General features: G+C 41.3%; 2 protein-coding genes across 2 annotated transcripts in view; one reads left to right on the top strand and one right to left on the bottom strand.

Moving 5' to 3' along the window:
• Positions 1 to 11,289, bottom strand: part of LOC133536539 (regulator of G-protein signaling 7-binding protein B-like) — a 34,970-nt gene extending 23,681 nt beyond the window's left edge. Inside the window, exons 1-2 of the mRNA XM_061877166.1 lie at positions 10,859 to 11,289; positions 10,580 to 10,752 (exon numbers count right to left, since the gene is read on the bottom strand). Coding sequence (XP_061733150.1) covers positions 10,580 to 10,752; positions 10,859 to 10,981 — 296 coding nt within the window. The 5' untranslated portion in view covers positions 10,982 to 11,289. The remainder of the gene's footprint in view (positions 1 to 10,579; positions 10,753 to 10,858) is intronic.
• A 9,607-nt stretch (positions 11,290 to 20,896) lies between these two features.
• Positions 20,897 to 23,178, top strand: htr1ab (5-hydroxytryptamine (serotonin) receptor 1A b). Its single transcript, XM_061877252.1, has one exon. The coding sequence runs from the start codon at positions 20,947 to 20,949 to the stop codon at positions 22,171 to 22,173; it is 1,227 nt and encodes a 408-aa protein (XP_061733236.1). The 5' UTR covers positions 20,897 to 20,946; the 3' UTR covers positions 22,174 to 23,178.
• The last annotated feature ends 694 nt before the right edge of the window (positions 23,179 to 23,872 follow it).

The raw sequence follows: 23,872 nt of genomic DNA, 5'->3' as shown, positions 1-23,872 counted from the left end.
ACGCTATCGCCCCCGTCTACCTGCCTGTCTCACGGACCTTTGAGCCAGCTTTTCCCCTCTGGGACTTCCGCCTCTGGCTCAACACTCTAGTAACACGCAAAAGTTAACTCACACACACAGTCGCACGCATACACACCCCTTTGGCTTAGTCACACTCCATTCTCTAGTGTATTAATAGTATTATTGGTCTTATATATATATATATATATATATATATATATATATATATATATAAATAAATAGAGCTTATACGCCATCCCTCCTGTCTGTGGCGTCTCCTTCCCTCTGTACACATAACAGACGATGCACCTTTTCTTCCCTCATTGGTGATCAAGACCCCGAAATACATGAACTCCTCCAGGTAATCATACATCAAATTAATTTTCCTGAGTTTTATTCTTAATATAATCATGGATCAACAAACTAAGGGCAAAATCATTTTGAAGCATTTGCATGAAAAATGTATCACTCTTGGTGATACATGGCCTGCATTTACTTTGGTATCGAATGCCAAATAAGAATCAATGTAAAAATTAGCAGTATCTCTATTACAAGCAAGTGGTACAGTATTGATGGCATAAAGAACCGATGTCATGTGGAGCTAATGTAGCACAGACAACATTGGTCCTATTGTGTCCTTGGATCAATACAGCGGCAATTTCTTCTGACATTCCTGTGGTGTCAAACTGCTAATTGTCAGCTCTGTGCTGCTTCAAATATCCCCTCGATATTTAATATAGGATACAATATTGGACAAAAGTATAACCCAGTGCCTATATAGACAGAGTTATTATACATACATATATATCTATGTATATATATACTGTAGGAAGTGAAAATAGAGGACAATATTGCTTTGGTACATTTATCTACAACGGGCCTGGGCAATTATTTAGACTGGGGGCCAGTAGATCTGTTTAGGAACACTAATACAAAACCTCACAATAATGTCTGATTGAATGCTAAAAACGTTACAACAAACCGCCTTAAAAACATAATGGAATTTGACATTTTTATATGAAGGATAAAACACTGAATATTGACAACATATGAACATCACATCCACTTTCAATCCACACATTTTACAATCGAGTGAAACCCAACAAAATGCAACAAACTGAAATATGAACGCGAAGGGTACAAAATAAAGCCACCTCCAATCTGATATATCTGATACATCACTAAGCTTTACAACTTTGTTGTGAAAATCTCCCTCCGCGTCTGTGGAAACACTTCCTGTCCACACTGCTTGGTGCCATGTCTGAGCTGCTGTGACTTACATTACCATAGTAACTAATTAGATGACCATAGTAACTAATTAGATGACCATAGTAACTAATTAGATGACCATAGTCACTAATTAGATGACCATAGTAACTAATTAGATGACCATAGTAACTAATTAGATGACCATAGTAACTAATTAGATGACAGTAGTAACTAATTAGATGACCATAGTAACTAATTAGATGACCATAGTAACTAATTAGATGACCATAGTAACTAATTAGATGACCATAGTAACTAATTAGATGACCGTAGTAACTAATTAGATGACCATAGTAACTAATTAGATGACCATAGTAACTCATTAGATGACCATAGTAACTCATTAGATGACCATAGTAACTAATTAGATGACCATAGTAACTAATTAGATGACCATAGTAACTAATTAGATGAGCGTAGTAACTAATTAGATGACCATAGTAACTAATTAGATGACCGTAGTAACTAATTAGATGACCATAGTAACTAATTAGATGACCATAGTAACTCATTAGATGACCATAGTAACTAATTAGATGAGCATAGTAACTAATTAGATGAGCATAGTAACTAATTAGATGAGCATAGTAACTAGTATATCATCCATAAGCACAAATACTTAGTACAGTTGAAGGCTTAGAAAAGATGAGTGCACATCACAACTGCAGCTACACTTTCCACCTTAAGGATCTAAAAAAATGATTTGGGGATGACCGGAGGGCCGGATTGAAAAGCTCAACGGGTTCCCAGGTCTTACTTTGTACAGGTCTGATCTACAAGGTCAGGGTTTCCCCTGAATGGAACTGAATGGTGAAAGTGGTGCTCCACCATGGCAACATCATAGCTGCCACACCTTGAAAATGAGGGTTTTTTTCAATGAAAAAAAATTAAGTACCGTATTTTTCGGACTATATGGCGCACTTAAAATCCTTTCATTTTCTAAAAAATCGACAGTGCCCAAGTATTACTGTGGTGTGTGTAAGGACCGCAAAATGGCACCCACTAGCAGACGTTTTATCTGGTGTTTTGTTTCACAATAATATGCAAAACCTTCTAGTACCTGCTGATGCGTATTTCAGATCTGCATAAGTCTTATACTTACTGTAGTCCGTGCCGATACCGTTGTCGATTAGGTTCTTCTTTTTCATTATCTTCTTATTATGGGACATTCATCCTCCACTGTTGCCATTTCTAATATAAAGTAGCGTAAACTTCTAACTTATATCTCGCTATGGAAACGCTAAAAACTACTAGTGTAGTGGGCTTACATAATTCACCCACGGAACTTTAGTTAATAAAGAGTTCAGGTCAGATGTTTTTTTACGGGACACATTTCCGGCCTTGTTGCGCTAGTCAGCCACGAATGAGGAGATGCTGCTCAGTTGTTGATTGAAGTCTGAATGTCATTAAAACAGTTAGCGCCATCTTTTGACTCTTCTTCCACTCCCGTCCTTGCACGCTACACCGCTACAACAAAGATGACTGGGGAGAAAAGCTGTCAAGGGTGAGCCACGTAAATAAGACCGCCCACAAAATGGCGACTGTCAGAAAGCAACTTGAAGATGGTCTGTAACACATAATCTATGCAACATTTTGACCAAAGAACCACCATTACATGTTATGTAGACCACAAGGAAAAGTTTTAAATTTAGAAAAAAATCATAACATGACCTCTTCAATACGCCTTATAATTTGGTGCGCCTTTTGTATGAAAAAAGACCTAAATAGACCCGCTCATCAGCAGTGCGCCTTATAGTCCAGTGCGCCCTATGCTCCAGAAAATACTGTAATATGATGTATTGTAGCCCTCGGAAGAAGTCACACAAAGTCTGACGCATATTTCTTCTTAACTTTTATTCCCAATCTTATGATCACGAATGGCATAATTCCAACAGGTTTTACCGCTCCTGCAATTAATTCTGTCTAAGTGTTTCCCCGGACACAAAATTCTCATTCTCCGCCTATCCGCTTTCATTCAGTGACGGTGTGTTTGTGATGATGGAAAAAATTGATATCAAATCAAAACCACACAAACAAAAAACATTACCACCAGCAGGTTGTTCCAGTATTAATGGATATATATAGCCTGTTATATAGGCACTATGGACGGGACACAGTGCGGCACAGAAAAATGTGACTTTCATCACTGAAAACAGCGCTGCCAAAACCGAATGTAAACAAGATGCACACCATTGCCTGGAGCATTGTCAGCATGTCTGTGATGTGGACCTACTTTAATATTTCCCAGATAAGTGGGACGTGGAAGGACAGAAATAGTCTCTAAACAGGATTTGTTGCTAGTCTTTCAAAATAAAGTCATTAAACATCAATAGACACTTTTAAAATTCTCCAAGTACATTGCACAATAAGCAGCAACAATTACAAATTTGGTTGAAATATATGAAATACATGTTAATACTAATTAATAACCTATTTGTTTTTAAATGTACGTATACGTTTTTTGAGCCTTTTTAAAGAAAATCATACAGCAGATTATGCAAATTATGTGATGTCATTATGGCCATGCCCCCACCGCTACAAATATCGTGGTAATCTTGGGGAAACCCTGAAGGTGTTGGGAAAGTGCGAGTGCAGAGGCCGCTGAGGCCCTGACAAAAGTCATCCTGAATGTGTCCTAAATATTTGAATTTTACAAATATATCATGTATGATTAGTACATTCAATTGTGACAGCCCTAAATTCTGAATCCCAATACTTGTCTATGTACAGTATGTACCATATTTCTCAGACTAAAAGGCGTACTGAATATTAGTTCATTTTCTCAAAAATCGACAGTGTTCCATAAAACCTGGTGCGCCTTATGCATTTATTTATTCTGGTTGTGCTTACCGACCTCAAAGCAATTTTATGTGATAGATTGATTGAAACTTGTATTAGTAGATTGCACAGTACAGTACATATTCCGAACAATTGACCACTAAATGGTAACACCCCAATAAGTTTTTCAACTTGTTTAAGTCGGGGTCCACCTTCATCAATTGATGGTACATGGTGTCATAAGTGTGGCCAGTAGATGGCAGTCGCGCATAAGAGATACCTGTGGACTGCAAGTCGACGCTTGTTGTTCAAAAAATGATGTTAGTGAAGGAGACCAAAACTGTGACGTTTCATTGACAATATAGCACATTAGACAATATAGCACATTAGACAATATAGCACATTAGACAATATAGCACATTAGACAATATAGCACATTAGACAATATAACACATTAGACAATATAGCACATTAGACAATATAGCACATTAGACAATATAGCACATTAGACAATAAAACACATTAGACAATATAGCACATTAGACAATAAAACACATTAGACAATATAGCACATTAGACAATAAAACACATTAGACAATATAGCACATTAGACAATATAGCACATTAGACAATATAGCACATTAGACAATAAAACACATTAGACAATATATTACATTAGACAATATAGCACATTAGACAATATAGCACATTAGACAATATAACACATTAGACAATATAGCACATTAGACAATAAAACACATTAGACAATATAGCACATTAGACAATAAAACACATTAGACAATATAACACATTAGACAATATATTACATTAGACAATATAGCACATTAGACAATATAGCACATTAGACAATATAACACATTAGACAATATAGCACATTAGACAATAAAACACATTAGACAATATATTACATTAGACAATATAGCACATTAGACACTATAGCACATTAGACAATATAACACATTAGACAATATAGCACATTAGACAATATAACACATTAGACAATATAGCACATTAGACAATATAGCACATTAGACAATATAACACATTAGACAATATAGCACATTAGACAATATAACACATTAGACAATATAGCACATTAGACAATATAACACATTAGACAATATAGCACATTAGACAATATAACACATTAGACAATATAACACATTAGACAATATAGCACATTAGACAATATAGCACATTAGACAATATAACACATTAGACAATATAGCACATCAGACAATATAGCACATTAGACAATGTAGCACATTAGACAATATAACACATTAGACAATATAGCACATTAGACAATATAACACATTAGACAATATAACACATTAGACAATATAGCACATTAGACAATATAACACATTAGACAATATAGCACATTAGACAATAAAACACATTAGACAATATATTACATTAGACAATATAGCACATTAGACAATATAGCACATTAGACAATATAACGCATTAGACAATATAGCACATTAGACAATATAACACATTAGACAATATAGCACATTAGACAATATAACACATTAGACAATATAGCACATTAGACAATATAACACATTAGACAATATAGCACATTAGACAATATAACACATTAGACAATATAGCACATTAGACAATATAGCACATTAGACAATATAACACATTAGACAATATAGCACATTAGACAATATAGCACATTAGACAATATAGCACATTAGACAATATAGCACATTAGACAATATAACACATTAGACAATATAACACATTAGACAATATAGCACATTAGACAATATAGCACATTAGACAATATAACACATTAGACAATATAACACATTAGACAATATAACACATTAGACAATATAGCACATTAGACAATATAACACATTAGACAATATAGCACATTAGACAATATAGCACATTAGACAATATAGCACATTAGACAATATAACACATTAGACAATATAACACATTAGACAATATAGCACATTAGACAATATAGCACATTAGACAATATAACACATTAGACAATATAGCACATTAGACAATATAGCACATTAGACAATATAGCACATTAGACAATATAGCACATTAGACAATATAGCACATTAGACAATATAGCACATTAGACAATATAACACATTAGACAATATAACACATTAGACAATATAACACATTAGACAATATAACACATTAGACAATATAGCACATTAGACAATATAGCACATTAGACAATATAGCACATTAGACAATATAGCACATTAGACAATATAACACATTAGACAATATAGCACATTAGACAATATAACACATTAGACAATATAACACATTAGACAATATAACACATTAGACAATATAGCACATTAGACAATATAGCACATTAGACAATATAGCACATTAGACAATATAGCACATTAGACAATATAACACATTAGACAATATAGCACATTAGACAATATAGCACATTAGACAATATAGCACATTAGACAATATAACACATTAGACAATATAACACATTAGACAATATAGCACATTAGACAATATAGCACATTAGACAATATAGCACATTAGACAATATAACACATTAGACAATATAGCACATCAGACAATATAGCACATTAGACAATATAGCACATTAGACAATATAGCACATCAGACAATATAGCACATTAGACAATATAGCACATTAGACAATATAGCACATTAGACAATATAACACATTAGACAATATAGCACATTAGACAATATAACACATTAGACAATATAGCACATTAGACAATGTAGCACATTAGACAATATAGCACATTAGACAATATAACACATTAGACAATATAGCACATTAGACAATATAGCACATTAGACAATATAGCACATTAGACAATATAACACATTAGACAATATAACACATTAGACAATATAACACATTAGACAATATAGCACATTAGACAATATATTACATTAGACAATATAGCACATTAGACAATATAACACATTAGACAATACAACACATTAGACAATATAGCACATTAGACAATATAACACATTAGACAATATAGCACATTAGACAATATAACACATTAGACAATATAGCACATTAGACAATGTAGCACATTAGACAATGTAGCACATTAGACACGGTGCTTAAAAATCTGTCCGGACGGCTTTGGTGAGCAACCAAGTCACACCGCTGGATGGCTTTTTGGAACATTACGGCTAGTCAGACGTACTGTACTTCATCCATCCATTTTCTACCGCTTATTCCCTTTTGGGGTGGCGGGGGGCACTGGCGCCTACTGTGTTTCAACATACGGTTATTATTATGGTAAAGGCACCTATTAGGAGACAGATGTGGTGTTTTGTTTCGCCCTATAACAGAAAAACAACTTTTCTCACCAATTGCTACCTCCTGCTGTGTATTTAAGGTCCGCATAAGTCTATTATTGTAGTCTGCACTGTAGTCAATAAGCTCCTTATTTTCATCATTGCTCTTGCTGTGGGACATTCCTCCTCTGCTGTTGCCATTTTTAGTAAAAAATTGCAAACATTTCTACCTAATATCTGTCAGTAGACTCGCTGTGGAAGCACTAAAAACTACAACAAAAGATGACGGGGAGAAGACGCAGTCAAAGTGGAGAAAGGTAAATAAGACGGCCTACAAAAGGTAAATAAGACGGCCTACAAAAGGTAAATAAGACGGCCTACAAAAGGTAAATAAGACGGCCTACAAAAGGTAAATAAGACGGCCTACAAAAGGTAAATAAGACGGCCTACAAAAGGTAAATAAGACGGCCTACAAAAGGTAAATAAGAGGGCCTACAAAAGGTACATAAGAGGGCCTACAAAAGGTAAATAAGACGGCCTACAAAAGGTAAATAATACGGCCTACAAAAGGTAAATAATTCGGCCTACAAAAGGTAAATAAGACGACCTACAAAAGGTAAATAAGACGGCCTACAAAAGGTAAATAATACGGCCTACAAAAGGTAAATAATACGGCCTACAAAAGGTAAATAAGACGGCCTACAAAAGGTAAATAATGCGGCCTACAAAAGGTAAATAAGAGGGCCTACAAAAGGTAAATAAGAGGGCCTACAAAAGGTAAATAAGACGGCCTACAAAAGGTAAATAAGACGACCTACAAAAGGTAAATAAGACGGCCTACAAAAGGTAAATAATACGGCCTACAAAAGGTAAATAAGACGGCCTACAAAAGGTAAATAATACGGCCTACAAAAGGTAAATAAGAGGGCCTACAAAAGGTAAATAAGACGGCCTACAAAAGGTAAATAATACGGCCTACAAAAGGTAAATAAGAGGGCCTACAAAAGGTAAATAAGACGGCCTACAAAAGGTAAATAAGACGGCCTACAGAAGGTAAATAATACGGCCTACAAAAGGTAAATAAGAGGGCCTACAAAAGGTAAATAAGAGGGCCTACAAAAGGTAAATAATACGGCCTACAAAAGGTAAATAAGAGGGCCTACAAAAGGTAAATAAGACGGCCTACAAAAGGTAAATAAGACGGCCTACAAAAGGTAAATAAGACGGCCTACAAAAGGTAAATAAGACGGCCTACAAAAGGTAAATAAGAGGGCCTACAAAAGGTAAATAAGAGGGCCTACAAAAGGTAAATAAGAGGGCCTACAAAAGGTAAATAAGAGGGCCTACAAAAGGTAAATAAGACGGCCTACAAAAGGTAAATAAGAGGGCCTACAAAAGGTAAATAAGACGGCCTACAAAAGGTAAATAAGAGGGCCTACAAAAGGTAAATAAGACGGCCTACAAAAGGTAAATAAGACGGCCTACAAAAGGTAAATAAGACGGCCTACAAAAGGTAAATAAGACGGCCTACAAAAGGTAAATAAGACGGCCTACAAAAGGGGGCATCCTGAAGAGATGAGTGTTGTCCAGATACCAATAGTTTGCTAACAAAATGTATTTCCATCATTTTCTGGACTTTTCTAAATAAAGGAACCAAAAAAAAGACATTATTGGCTTTATTTTTACAACAAATCTTATGGTAGATATGTTTCTTGGAATTTGTGAGCATTGGGGGGGGAAAGGTGGGTGTGGGGGGGCCGGGGTTGAGGTGGGGGAGGGAGGGTAGGGGGTAGCTGGGGGTGGGGGTGTATATTGTATTTGTTCTGTTGTGTTTACGTTGTGTTACGGTGCGGATCTTGTGTGTTTGTCATTCTTGTTTGGGGGGTAGGGAGTAGCTGGGGTGTATATTGTAGTGTCTTGGAGGAGTAGTGCTGCAAGGGATTCTGGGTATTGGTTCTGTTGTGTTTATGTTGTGTTACGATGCGGATCTTGTGTTTTTGTCATTCTTGTTTGGGGGGTAGGGAGTAGCGGGGGTGTATATTGTAGTGTCTTGGAGGAGTAGTGCTGCAAGGGATCCTGGGTATTTGTTCTGTTGTGTTTATGTTGTGTTACGATGCGGATCTTGTGTTTTTGTCATTCTTGTTTGGGGGGTAGGGAGTAGCAGGGGTGTATATTGTAGTGTCTTGGAGGAGTAGTGCTGCAAGGGATTCTGGGTATTTGTTCTGTTGTGTTTACGTAGTGTTATGATGTGGATCTTGTGTGTTTGTCATTCTTGTTTGGGGGGTAGGGAGTAGCAGGGGTGTATATTGTAGTGTCTTGAAGGAGTAGTGCTGCAAGGGATTCTGGGTATTTGTTCTGTTGTGTTTATGTTGTGTTACGGTGCGGATCTTGTGTGTTTGTCATTCTTGTTTGGGGGGTAGGGAGTAGCGGGGGTGTATATTGTAGTGTCTTGGAGGATTAGTGCTGCAAGGGGATCCTGGGTATTTGTTCTGTTGTGTTTATGTTGTGTTACAGTGCGGCTGTTCTTTAGAAATGTGTTTGTCATTGTTGTTTGGGGGGTAGGGAGTAGCGGGGGCGGAGGGGCATATTGTAGCGTGCTGGAAGAGTTAGTGCTGCAAGGGTATTCTGGGTATTTGCTCAGTTGCGTTTATGTTGTGTTATGAAATGTGTTTGTCATTCTTGTTTGTTGTGGGTTCCCAGTGTGTTGGTAACAGTGTTAAAGTTGTTCATACGGCCACCCTCAGTGTGACCTCCTATGGCTGTTGACCAAGTATGCCTTGCATTCACTTGTGTGTGAGAAAAGCAGTAGATATCATGTGATTGGTCCGGCACACAAAGGCAGTGCCTTCAAGGTTTCTTGGCCTCTGTAGTGGTCCCTACGTCCGTGGACCACTCTGTGCGGCGGAGTTTTAAAAAGTCATACATTTTCCTTTTTGAAACCAATACCGATATTACATTTTAAAGCATTTATTGGCTGACAACATCAGCAGTCTGATATTATTGGACATCTCTGATAGTATTTCTACAATATGCTGCAGTCTGAGGGGTACTTAAAAGACCAACTGCCCCCCGAGCCCTGCTTTGGACACCAGAGTCCAGAAACAATGTTGAATATTTTGTATTCTGACATAAGCACAAGCAGCCCTGTCGCCTCACACTGAATAAAAAACTTGTTGAGGTAGATTCTGTCATTGCTCACCCAGACACGGCGACGAGGGCGAGGTTGTGGTGTGCAGCCCGGGCCATGGAGCATCCTTTGGCCCGGGTGTAGTGCATCTGAGCCCGCAGAGACGGACAGTCGGCGGACATCTCCCCCACAGAGATCACCTGTTCCCGGTACAGCGCCACCAGGGTGTTGAATTCCTGCACAGTCTGAACAAAATTGCAGCTTTTTATTGTTTGTCTTCAAATGTCTGCCAGCACGCGACGCCAAATGGGTTCCATTTATTAAGAATTTATTTTTTAAAAAAACACTCACCATCCTGCAGCCGTCCACGACGCTTTCTCGGTTCTCCGAAGCCGCCTGCAGCCCTCTGGTGATGGGCAAGACACTGCCTGCGGACCTGGGGCGCTTCTTCCGCCCGCACGGTGCGGAACTCATGCATGCACAGCTCGCTGCTCCTTCTCCTGCTCCTCCTGCTCCTCCTCCTCCTGCTGCTCCTCCTGCTCCTCCTGCTCCTGCTCCTCCTGCTGCTCCTTCTGCTCCTCCTGCTCGTCCTGCTCGTCCTCGGGAGGCTCGCCGCCTCACAAACACCGCGGCTCGGACGCCGCAGTTAGGACGTGCTGGAGAGCTCCGGCTGAGGCGGACTGTTCCCCGGCTGAGGCGGACTGGTGTTCCCGGCTGAGGTCCCCGCCAGCATCCCGCAGCCGACAGGAGAGTCACCTTCAGCCGCTCCTGCAGGGCCGAGGGAAGGGGGAGGTGGGAAGGGGGAGGGGGGAGGGGGAGGGGCTCCGACGTCTCCCGCTACACCGTCACGTGTGCGGCGGGAAACGAGGCGTCACCTTCCCGCCTGACTGTTAACTCTTCCGACGCCAGGACGACTCCGGCAGTTGAGAGTTCTGCAACCCGCGGCTCTGGAGCCCCCTGCGGTCCTTTCATGTCTCACCTGCGGTCCTTTCATGTCTCACCTGCGGTCCTTTCATGTCTCACCTGCGGTCCTTTCATGTCTCACCTGCGGTCCTTTCATGTCTCACCTGCGGTCCTTTCATGTCTCACCTGCGGTCCTTTCATGTCTCACCTGCGGCTCCCTTCTGCCGTGAAACACGAAGTCAACAAATGATGGCTACTGCATTTATCAAATGTTATTTCATTTTAATTCAACAGTTATTTTGGAGTGTTATGTGATCGTGTCATATGAAAATAAAAACATATTTTAATATATTGTCGATCTCTTGCTGCCAAACAATTGTATCGTTTTTAGCGGTCAATCTAGCAAAGGAAGGATCAAAAAACAGAAACATTTTATTTTGGAATATTTTAGAATATTGGCGTGAGTTGTTTTTTTTGTCATTCAAAAGGGAATTAGTGCATTTTTCTCTAATGTTCAAAATAATTTGGTGATTTGCTTCATTATAGCCAGAAATAAAAAGTGAGTCTTTTTTTTGTCAAGTGTTTGATTTCCTAAATTCAATAGAGCAAGTATAGAGTACAGAGGCGGTATAGCTCAGTTGGTAAAGTCGCCATGCCAGCAATTTGAGGGTTCCAGGTTTGATCCCCGCTTCCGCCATCCTACTCACTGCCATTGTGTCCTCGGGCAAGACACTTTCCACCCACACTGCTCTAAATGTAACTAAGATATTGGCTTTCACTATGTAAAGCATTTTGAGTCACTAGAGAAAAAGCACTATATAAATATAATTCACATATCAACTCTATATCCATCCATCCATCCATTTTTTACCGCTTATTCCCTTTCGGGGTCACGGGGGGCGCTGGCGCCTATCTCAGCTACAATCAGGCGGAAGGCGGGGTACACCCTGGACAAGTCGCCACCTCAACTCTATAAAGACCTCAAAAATGTGCAACAAGGAGGCAGCGTTTCTGACGACTTCAATGAACTGTAATAAGAAAAACAACCTCTTTGGTGAATAAAAATCCAAGTATTTACATATCTAGCACACATGAAATTCTTAATATTATTTTTGACTAATTACACTTACTTAGCAATCCTGGTCACATGTGTGGAGATCAAACTCTGTGTTGTGGTCTCTTGGTGTGGTCTGCGGTCACACCGGCCTCAGGACTACAATCCACTGACCCATCCCTCATGTGGCTCAGCCCTCTGTTTGATCCGGTCCTCAAGGTACTGGACTACATTCACTCTTGACCGGACAAAATGTACGGCAGATCAAATGTGTGAATTTCCCCCAGGGATCAATAAAGTACTTTCTATTATATTCTATTCTATTCTATTCTATGTGTGACAGTCTGTCACTTCACTTCTGTTGGGCTTCCTTGTTTTTGTATTTACTTCCCGTCAGTGCTCTTATTTTGTTCAATTTCCTGTTTGTTCCGCAGAGTACTGTTTTCTCCTCCCCTGCCGTTGATTGGCAGCCGGGCCACACCTGCTGCCAATCAACATACACCTGCTGCCAATCAACATACACCTGCTGCCAATCAACATACACCTGCTGCCAATCAACATACACCTGCTGCCAATCAACATTTGTTTATTTAACTTTTCACTCCAGCACTCCTCAGTGCTCGAAGATATTTCTATGTTTGGAACTTCTGTTTGCAAGACTGCTTCGTGTTTTTGTTTTGATGATAATTAAAGTCATCTTACCTGCACTCAGCTCTCCTGGTTCCTGCAATCTCGGGGATAACAAAACAGCAGTCATGCAGTTTCCTGACCAAATGGTCTGTATTCTGTTTGTTTTTTTTAACCGGATCAGAATTGAGAAATTTGAAAGCAGCCAAAGAGACCAGTTGATGGATCATACATTTAAAAAAGAATAAATACAATATCACAAGAAATCTCCCTCACTGCTACTTTGCATTTCCTGTTCAAAAGATTTTATTTTGTTATGTTTCCCTCGACTGGTTGGCTTGAATAACAAACTTCACCTTTTCACTTCCACTCTAGAGGCCGTATTTTCTGTACTTTCCACCAAATTTTAGAAGAAAAATTATATTTTTCCAAATGTTATCTGCACCGGACTAAAAAAGGGAGCCTGTAAAACGGCTGATCAAACAAAACAGAAGTCATCATCATGGAGCCACAAGTTTCAAAAGTTAGTTCTCCAATCAGCTAAAAAGACTCAATAACACCACTGTGATGTTTTTGGAGAATTACAAAACTGAAACAACACAAAAAAATACCAATATAAGTTACTAATACTAACATCAACAACAGTGTTAGCATATTTGCTATTATTAATTGAACTATTGATTAATTAAGAAGTTTATTGACATCTTAAAGAATTGAATCCATGAAATTATTTAAAAAGGGCAAATGGATGGCACAAAAGGCCAAAAGGCTTGTTTCCATTGTGGTCCGTTAAATATTCATCACATTTGATACATTTAATAATAATACATATATAACCTGTAACATGTATATCAAAAAGTGTGTTAAAAAATGGATGAATGATGTACATATTGTATGTAAGTTATCACAAAACTGTGTTGGATGGAGGTCAGCTCGCCCTGCCAGAGGACAAAAGATGTCTTTGATCCTACCAAGTAAAAGGCTTGTAAAACTCCACTGTGCAGGATGGGAAGCGACATGAAGGCGTCGGTTTCTTTTTTCTATTGTAATCCGCAGGAAGATTTTGTTTTGACCCGAGATCTACAAAATGAAGAGGAAGCAGGGCCTGACTCCCCTCCAGGCACCTTTTCTTTGAACTGTTTTACGACCTTTTCTTTGAACTTTTTTTTAATGAAAATTGATGGCTGTTTACGACTTCCTTCCCTTAGAAACAGCTGGATTCAGACTGCAGTGCAGTCACCGAGGTGCCTGGCTGGGCGTCGGAACCGGAGCCAGAGGAAGAGGCAGAGGAGGACTGTCGGCGCAGCGCATCGAAGACAGGACACACATTTATTTGTACTCCATGAACTCGGAGGTGCTTCCTCATGTTCGACGTGCACCCTCCTAAGCACCAAACAGTCCTGTCACACGTGTTACATTTCGCCGATATTTCATTTTTTTTTAGTAAAATAAAGCCAGACTTTTGACCGCCGATGCCTGCTATCCATGCTTGACTGACTCGCTCGGCTACATAGGCTCGGCTATGCTAACACTTCTGGCGGTGGGCGCTTCTTCGTTGGTGTTCACCGGCTTCTTCTTCCGATCGGCGGACTTATTTTTTTTTTCTGGTCGGTGGACTGGGTATCGAAACTAGGAATCGAAATTCAAACTTTTGAACGATTCCGGGAGAATCGGAAAGTTAGTCCCGGTTCCAATCGATACTCGATACTCGATACCCAACCCTATAGGTGAGAGTAGGAATGTAGATAGCTCAGTAGACCGTGAGCTTTGCCTTCCGGCTCAGCTCTCGTTTGGTCACAACAGTGCGGCAAAGAGACTGCGATACTGCCCCGGCTGCTCCGATTCTACGTCTGGTTTCCTTCTCCATCTTTCCCTCACTCGTCAACAAGACCCCGACATACTTCAACTCCTCCACCTGGGACATTGTCTGCGTTCTCTCTTTTGTTTCGCAATATTGTGCAAAAGCAACTTTTCTTACCTTCTGGTACCTGCTGATCTGTATTTGGGATCTGCATAAGTCCCCAAAATTCTGCGTGCTCTGTAGTCCGTCCCGACCCTACGTCAATAAGCTTCTTCTTTTTCTCTATCTTCTTGTTATGTGACATTCATCCTCCACTGTTACCAATTTCTAGTATAAAGTAACGTAAAGTTCTTACTTATATCTGTCAGTAAACATCGCCATAAAAGCGCTAAAACATACCGGTGTAGTGAGTTTACATTATTTACCCAAGGAACTTTAATTATTAGAGCGTTCCGGTAGGACGTTTTTTCACGGGACACATTTGCGGCCTGGTTGTTGCAGGAGAGACCCACGGAGGAGGAGATGCTGCTCCCTTGTTGATTGAAGTCAAGTCTGAAAGTCATCAAAACAGCTGCCGAGGACTGCAGACGCAAGTCATGCAATCAGACACGTTTTCATATTATATGTTCATCAATGTGCATCGTCCCGCATGTGACCAAGACATAACAAACATAACAAACGGTGATTCCTAGGATACTTTTATGAACAAGCTCATTGGTGTGTTGTAGTGGGAAAGGTGCAAGTGAAGTCAGAGAAAATGCAGTTGTTTACCAATTATTTAATATTTCTGTGAAATCCACAAGCAAATGCGTCACAGACCAGTATAGCAGTCTGGGGTTGTGGGTTACTGCTGTTTTACTCTCTTGATTGATTGAAACTTGTATTAGTAGATTGCACAGTACAGTACATATTCTGTGCAATTGATTGAAACTTGTATTAGTAGATTGCACAGTACAGTACATATTCTGTGCAATTGATTGAAACTTGTATTAGTAGATTGCACAGTACAGTACATATTCTGTGCAATTGATTGAAACTTGTATTAGTAGATTGCACAGTACAGTACATATTCTGTGCAATTGATTGAAACTTGTATTAGTAGATTGCACAGTACAGTACATATTCTGTGCAATTGATTGAAACTTGTATTAGTAGATTGCACGGTACAGTACATATTCCCTACAATTGACCACTAAATGGTAACACCCCAATAAGTGTTTCAACTTGTTTAAGTCCATGTTAATCAATTCATGGCGGTAAACTGAGAGAATGATTAACAATAAAATACAATTGTGCAATTACATCGTATTGTCATTTTATTGTAATTAACCATAAAAATCTAAGTGTTGCTGTTAAAGTAAGACTGTAAATGTTCCCGTGAAGATAAGGCAAATATCATGACTTTTGTTAAAGTGTAAATGATGGAACAATGTTGCAGCTAATCATTCAGTACTATTAGATTTTGCAATGAATTACTAATCAAAAATAAAATCAACAAAAACACAAAATGATTCACTTTTATTCCATAAATGTTTTTTGCACAAAATGAAGTCGGCAAATCAGGTCAATAAAATTAAAAACTTTAGTCTTGGTTCTCATTTAAAAGATTTGGTTTTTATCCCCTAAACCCCTCTGGCGTGCATATAGACTTTCCCTCCTGGGTTTGTTGACACAATACCATCCATCCATTCATTTTCTACCGTTTATCCCTTTTTGGGGTTGCGGGGGGTCGCTGGCACCTATCTCAGCTGTGATCAGGCGGTAGGCGGGGTACACCCTGGACCAGTCGCCACCTCATCGCAGGGCCAAACACAGACACTTGTGATTTAGGGCTATATAATAAACATCGATCGATTGATTGATTGATTGATTGATTCAATACTAACATGTATAAACAATGTAACATAACAACCAAAGACCAAACAGAAACATAGAAAAGGACTTAAAAAAACAATTTCTGATTCTACCTGATACTGCAGATACTATAAGTATGGATATGATCGACTTCGAGATCACTTAAACCCGGGGTTCAAAGTCAAGGCCCCTGAATGAATGATCTGTGGCCCCCGGGATGATATTTGTACAGTATTAGAAGAGGCCCGCAGGCCACAGTCGCCTGCTGCTGTTTTGCACGCACCAATACTCCATCAGTCTTGGCGCTAGGAATTCACAGATGTGTAAGTTACCCATGCCTTGGGCACTAATACACCCCCATACCATCACACATGTGTAAGTTACCCATGTCTTGGGCACTAATACACCCCCATACCATCACACATGTGTAAGTTACCCATGCCTTGGGCACTAATACACCCCCATACCATCACACATGTGTAAGTTACCCATGTCTTGGGCACTAATACACCCCCATACCATCACACATGTGTAAGTTACCCATGTCTTGTTCACTAATACACCCCCATACCATCACACATGTGTAAGTTACCCATGCCTGGGGCACTAATACACCCCCATACCATCACACATGTGTAAGTTACCCATGTCTTGGGCACTAATACACCCCCATACCATCACACATGTGTAAGTTACCCATGTCTTGGGCACTAATACACCCCCATACCATCACACATGTGTAAGTTACCCATGCCTTGGGCACTAATACACCCCCATACCATCACACATGTGTAAGTTACCCATGTCTTGTTCACTAATACACCCCCATACCATCACACATGTGTAAGTTACCCATGCCTTGGGCACTAATACACCCCCATACCATCACACATGTGTAAGTTACCCATGTCTTGGCCACTAATACACCCCCATACCATCACACATGTGTAAGTTACCCATGTCTTGGGCACTAATACACCCCCATACCATCACACATGTGTAAGTTACCCATGCCTTGGGCACTAATACACCCCCATACCATCACACATGTGTAAGTTACCCATGTCTTGTTCACTAATACACCCCCATACCATCACACATGTGTAAGTTACCCATGTCTTGGGCACTAATACACCCCCATACCATCACACATGTGTAAGTTACCCATGTCTTGGGCACTAATACACCCCCATACCATCACACATGTGTAAGTTACCCATGTCTTGTTCACTAATACACCCCAATAACATCACACATGTGTAAGTTACCCATGCCTTGGGCACTAATACACCCCCATACCATCACACATGTGTAAGTTACCCATGTCTTGGGCACTAATACACCCCCATACCATCACACATGTGTAAGTTACCCATGTCTTGTTCACTAATACACCCCCATACCATCACACATGTGTAAGTTACCCATGTCTTGGGCACTAATACACCCCCATACCATCACACATGTGTAAGTTACCCATGTTTTGGCCACTAATACACCCCCATACCATCACACATGTGTAAGTTACCCATGTTTTGGCCACTAATACACCCCCATACCATCACACATGTGTAAGTTACCCATGTTTTGGCCACTAATACACCCCCATACCATCACAGATGTGTAAGTTACCCATGCCTTGGGCACTAATACACCCCCATACCATCACAGATGTGTAAGTTACCCATGCCTTGGCCACTAATACACCCCCATACCATCACACATGTGTAAGTTACCCATGTTTTGGCCACTAATACACCCCCATACCATCACACATGTGTAAGTTACCCATGTCTTGGGCACTAATACACCCCCATACCATCACACATGTGTAAGTTACCCATGTCTTGTTCACTGATACACCCCCATACCATCACACGTGTGTAAGTTACCCATGTCTTGTTCACTAATACACCCCCATACCATCACACATGTGTAAGTTACCCATGTCTTGTTCACTAATACACCCCCATACCATCACACATGTGTAAGTTACCCATGTCTTGGGCACTAATACACCCCCATACCATCACACATGTGTAAGTTACCCATGTCTTGTTCACTAATACACCCCCATACCATCACACATGTGTAAGTTACCCATGCCTTGGGCACTAATACACCCCCATACCATCACACATGTGTAAGTTACCCATGTCTTGGGCACTAATACACCCCCATACCATCACACATGTGTAAGTTACCCATGTCTTGGGCACTAATACACCCCCATACCATCACAGATGTGTAAGTTACCCATGTCTTGGGCACTAATACACCCCCATCCCACATGTGTAAGTTACCCATGTCTTGTTCACTAATACAACCCCATACCATCACACATGTGTAAGTTACCCATGTCTTGGGCACTAATACACCCCCATACCATCACACATGTGTACGTTACCCATGCCTTGGGCACTAATACACCCCCATACCATCACAGATGTGTAAGTTACCCATGTCTTGGGCACTAATACACCCCCATACCATCACACATGTGTAAGTTACCCATGTCTTGGGCACTAATACACCCCCATACCATCACACATGTGTAAGTTACCCATGTCTTGGCCACTAATACACCCCTATACCATCACGCATGTGTAAGTTACCCATGCCTTGGGCACTAATACACCCCCATACCATCACAGATGTGCAAGTTACCCATGCCTTGGGCACTAATACACCCCATACCATCACACATGTGTAAGTTACCCATGTCTTGGGCACTAATACACCCCCATACCATCACAGGTGTGTAAGTTACCCATGCCTTGGGCACTAATACACCCCCATACCATCACACATGTGTAAGTTACCCATGCCTTGGGCACTAATACACCCCCATACCATCACACATGTGTAAGTTATCCATGTCTTGGGCACTAATACACCCCCATACCATCACAGATGTGTAAGTTACCCATGCCTTGGGCACTAATACACCCCCATACCATCACACATGTGTAAGTTACCCATGTCTTGGCCACTAATACACCCCCATACCATCACACATGCTGGCTTTTACACTTTGCGCCCATAACGGTCTGGGTGGTTTGCTTCCTCTTTGTTCAGAAGGACACAATGTCCACAGTTTAAAAAAAAAATTGAAATGTGGACTCTTCAGACCACAGAACACTTTTCCACTTTGCATCAGTCCATCTTAGATGATGTCGGGCCCAGAGAAGCCGGCGGCGTTTCTGGATGTTGTTGATAAATGGCTTTGGCTTTGCATAGTAGAGCTTTAACTTGCACTTACAGATGTAGTGACCAACTGTATTTAGTGACAGTGGTTTTCTGAAGTGTTCCTGAGCCCATGTGGTGATATCCTTTAGAGATTGATGTGGGTTTTTGATACAGTGCCGTCTGAGGGATGGAAGGTCACGGTCATTCAATGTTGGTTTCCGGCCATGCCGCTTACGTGGAGTGATTTCTCCAGATTCTCTGAACCTTTTGATGATATTATGGAGCGTAGATGTTGAAATCCCTAAATTTCTTGCAATGTCACTTTGAGAAAGGTGTTCTTAAACTGTTTGACTATTTGCTCACGCAGTTGTGGACAAAGGGGTGTACCTCGCCCCATCCTTTCTTGTGAAAGACTGAGCATTTTCTGGGAAGCTGTTTTTATATCCAATCATGGCACCCACCTGTTCCCAATTAGCCTGCACACCTGTGGGATGTTCCAAATAAGTGTTTGATGAGCATTCCTCAACTTTATCAGTATTTATTGCCACCTTTCCCAACTTCTTTGTCACATGTTGCTGGCATCAAATTCTAAAGTTAATGATTATTTGCAAAAAAAAAAAAGTTAATGAGTTTGAACATGAAATATGTTGTCTTTGTAGCATATTCAACTGAATATGGCTTGAAAAGGATTTGCAAATCATTGTATTCTGTTTATATTTACATCTAACACAATTTCCCAACTCATATGGAAACAGGGTTTGTATTTGATGTTTCTGAGTGGCCCGGTAGCAAATGCCCCCGGACCGGTGGTTGGGGACCCCTGCAGTAGATGATAATACATGTGGAAGGCAAAGAGACAAGCCCCCCCCCCCCCCCCCCCCCCCCCTCCCCGCCGGTGACGCACTGCTATAAATGTCCACCATCCCTCAGCAGTGTGCGCCTCAAAGAGGACTATGCGCGCTCCAAGGTGGGAGTGTGCGCTCTGGGCCGACTAACCAGCGCGAAACCGGCATGGAGGACGCAAACGGCACATTCGACCTCCCGCTCAACAGAAGCTCCAAAAGCGAGGAGGGGGGGGAGGAGGTGAAGCTGGGTTACCAAGTCCTCACCTCCGTCCTCCTCGGCGCGCTCATCCTGTGCGCAATCTTCGGGAACGCCTGCGTGGTGGCGGCCATCGCCCTGGAGCGCTCCTTGCAGAACGTGGCCAACTATCTGATCGGTTCCCTCGCCGTCACCGACCTGACGGTGTCGGTGCTGGTTCTGCCCATGGCGGCGCTGTACCAGGTGCTGAACCGCTGGACCCTGGGCCAAATCCCGTGCGACATCTTCATCTCGCTGGACGTTCTGTGCTGCACCTCGTCCATCCTGCACCTGTGCGCCATCGCCTTGGACCGCTACTGGGCCATCACCGAGCCCATAGACTACATGAAGAAGAGGACGCCCCGGAGAGCCGCAGTTCTGATCAGCGTCACTTGGCTGGTCGGGTTCTCCATCTCCGTGCCGCCCATGTTGATTATGCGCTCCACGGCCAACAGCTTGGAAGAAGACCGCAAGAACCCCAAGCAGTGCAAGATCCGACAAGACCTTTGGTACACCATCTATTCCACTTTTGGGGCTTTTTACATCCCCCTGCTGCTCATGCTGGTTCTCTACGGGCGGATTTTCAAAGCGGCGCGGTTCCGCATCAGAAGGACCGTGCGTAAAAGCGAGGCCAAGAAAGTGGCGCACTCCGGCTTGGCGTCGTCGTCCCCGGCGCTCCCCCGCCAGAAGACTCCCAGGGAGGCGCAGACGAAGAGCTGGAAGCGCAGCGTGGAGCCCCGACCCATGCCGTGCGTCAAGCACGAGGACGGGGAGTCGCTGGAGATCATCCAGGTGCACGGCGGCCTGAGAGGCAACCTCCTGCCGGGGACGCCGAGCACCGTGCCGCTGTTCGAGAGCAGACACCAGAAAGCCACCGAGGCCAAGAGGAAGATCGCGCTGGCCCGGGAGCGCAAGACGGTGAAGACTCTGGGCATCATCATCGGGACCTTCATCCTCTGCTGGCTGCCCTTCTTCATCGTGGCCCTGCTCATGCCCTTCTGCCAGCCGCGCTGCTTCATGCCCGCCTGGCTGGCAGACGTCTTCAACTGGCTGGGCTACTCCAACTCGCTGCTCAACCCCATCATCTACGCCTACTTCAACAAGGACTTCCAGGGGGCTTTCAAGAAAATCATCAAGTGCCATTTCTGCACACCCTAGTTCACTTTCCACGGCTGGACCAGGGGCCTCAAACTCATTCTAGATGGGGGGCCACGCGGAGAACTATCCACCCCCGAGTGGGGCCGGGCTGCTAAAATCACGACAAGATAACTTAAAAATAAAGACAACTTCGGGTTGTTTGCTTTGTTTAAAAAATGGAATGAGAACACTCTGAAAATATACAAATCATAATGTTGTTGTTGTTGTTTTTTTACACTTACATGTTGCAGTTAATAATATATTCTATTTATATTTCTTGTTATTTATATATTATGTCCCAGGTGTCAAACATTTGGCGAGAGGAGTTTGCCAAGTATAAAATTAACCAAAATGTTATAGTAAAAAAAAAAATAAACCTGCTGTTTTAAATGTGTCCACTAGATGTCACAATAGCAATTATTTTTATCTTTGTAGATGATGCTACATATGTAAAAAAAAATATATTAAAATAAACCACATAGAAGAACATACTGGAAATGTACAAATGAAAATGTTGGGGTTTTTTTTACACTTAAATGTTACAATTAATATTAATTATACTTTCTGAATAAATGATGTGTTAATGTTCATCACTCACTGGTGTTCAACTTTAATCTATCACAATAGAAAAATAATATCAAAATCAAATTACATTATGTTATTTATGTGGTTTGCTCATTTTCGTTAACTACTGCACTAACATCATGTGGTCTATTTATTTATGTCTTTTTACATGTGCAGCATCATCTACAAAGATACAACGTATTGCTATTGTGACATCTAGTGGACACATTTACAATAGCAGTTTCTTTCATTCCAAAATGTTATACTTAGCAAACTCATCCCGCAGGCCGGATAAAAGCTGTTGGGTCTGCCTGATCCAAGCCGCAGGTCTTGGTTTGAGACCCCTGGACGAGGCCACCAGGACAAGAGCAGCCCATAGGAACCAATTTCTGCTTGAAACAACAAAAACAATTTTTAAAAAAGCATCATTTGTCATCATGCAAATATGAATAATAGACAAAGCTGTGCTCCTCATCTTGTTCTGTCATGTTCAATAAAGACATGCTTCAAATACTGCACCTCTTTTTTTTAGTAACATTTCTAACTTTTTAATTAGTCAGTTGACATAAACAATGGTTATTTATTTTAAACTTTGTCTTTGGATGGATGGATATTTCATATGAAACCCATCATTAAATCTGCATGTGAGGTAGACATTTTCATGCTTTTCCATCCATCCATTTCCTACCGCTTATTCCCTTTCAGGGTCGCGGGGGGCGCTGGCGCCTATCTCAGCTACAATCGGGGGGAAGGCAGGGTACACCCTGGACAAGTTGCCATCTCATCGCAGGGCCAACACAGATAGACAGACAACATTCACACACTAGGGACCATTTAGTTTTGCCAATCAACCTATCCCCAGGTGCATGTCTTTGGAGGTGGGAGGGGCCTATCCCCAGGTGCATGTCTTTGGAGGTGGGAGGGGCCTATCCCCAGGTGCATGTCTTTGGAAGTGCGAAGAAGCCGGAGTACCCGGAGGGAACCCACGCAGTCACGGGGAGAACATGCAAACTCCACACAGAAAGATCCCGAGCCTGGATTTGAACCCAGGACTGCAGGAACTTGGTATTGTGAGGCAGACGCACTAACCCCTCTGCCACCGTGAAGCCCTTTTCATGCTTTTATTCCTTAGAAAATATTAACATGTTGTATGGAG

Source organism: Nerophis ophidion, linkage group LG17, assembly GCF_033978795.1.
Source record: "Nerophis ophidion isolate RoL-2023_Sa linkage group LG17, RoL_Noph_v1.0, whole genome shotgun sequence".
Taxonomy (NCBI): domain Eukaryota; kingdom Metazoa; phylum Chordata; class Actinopteri; order Syngnathiformes; family Syngnathidae; genus Nerophis; species Nerophis ophidion.
This window is presented reverse-complemented; position numbering and strand designations above follow the sequence as displayed.

Excerpts from the sequence above, each read along its gene's own strand:
- htr1ab (XM_061877252.1), top strand. The coding sequence starts at position 20,947 with ATGGAGGACGCAAACGGCACATTCGACCTCCCGCTCAACAGAAGCTCC.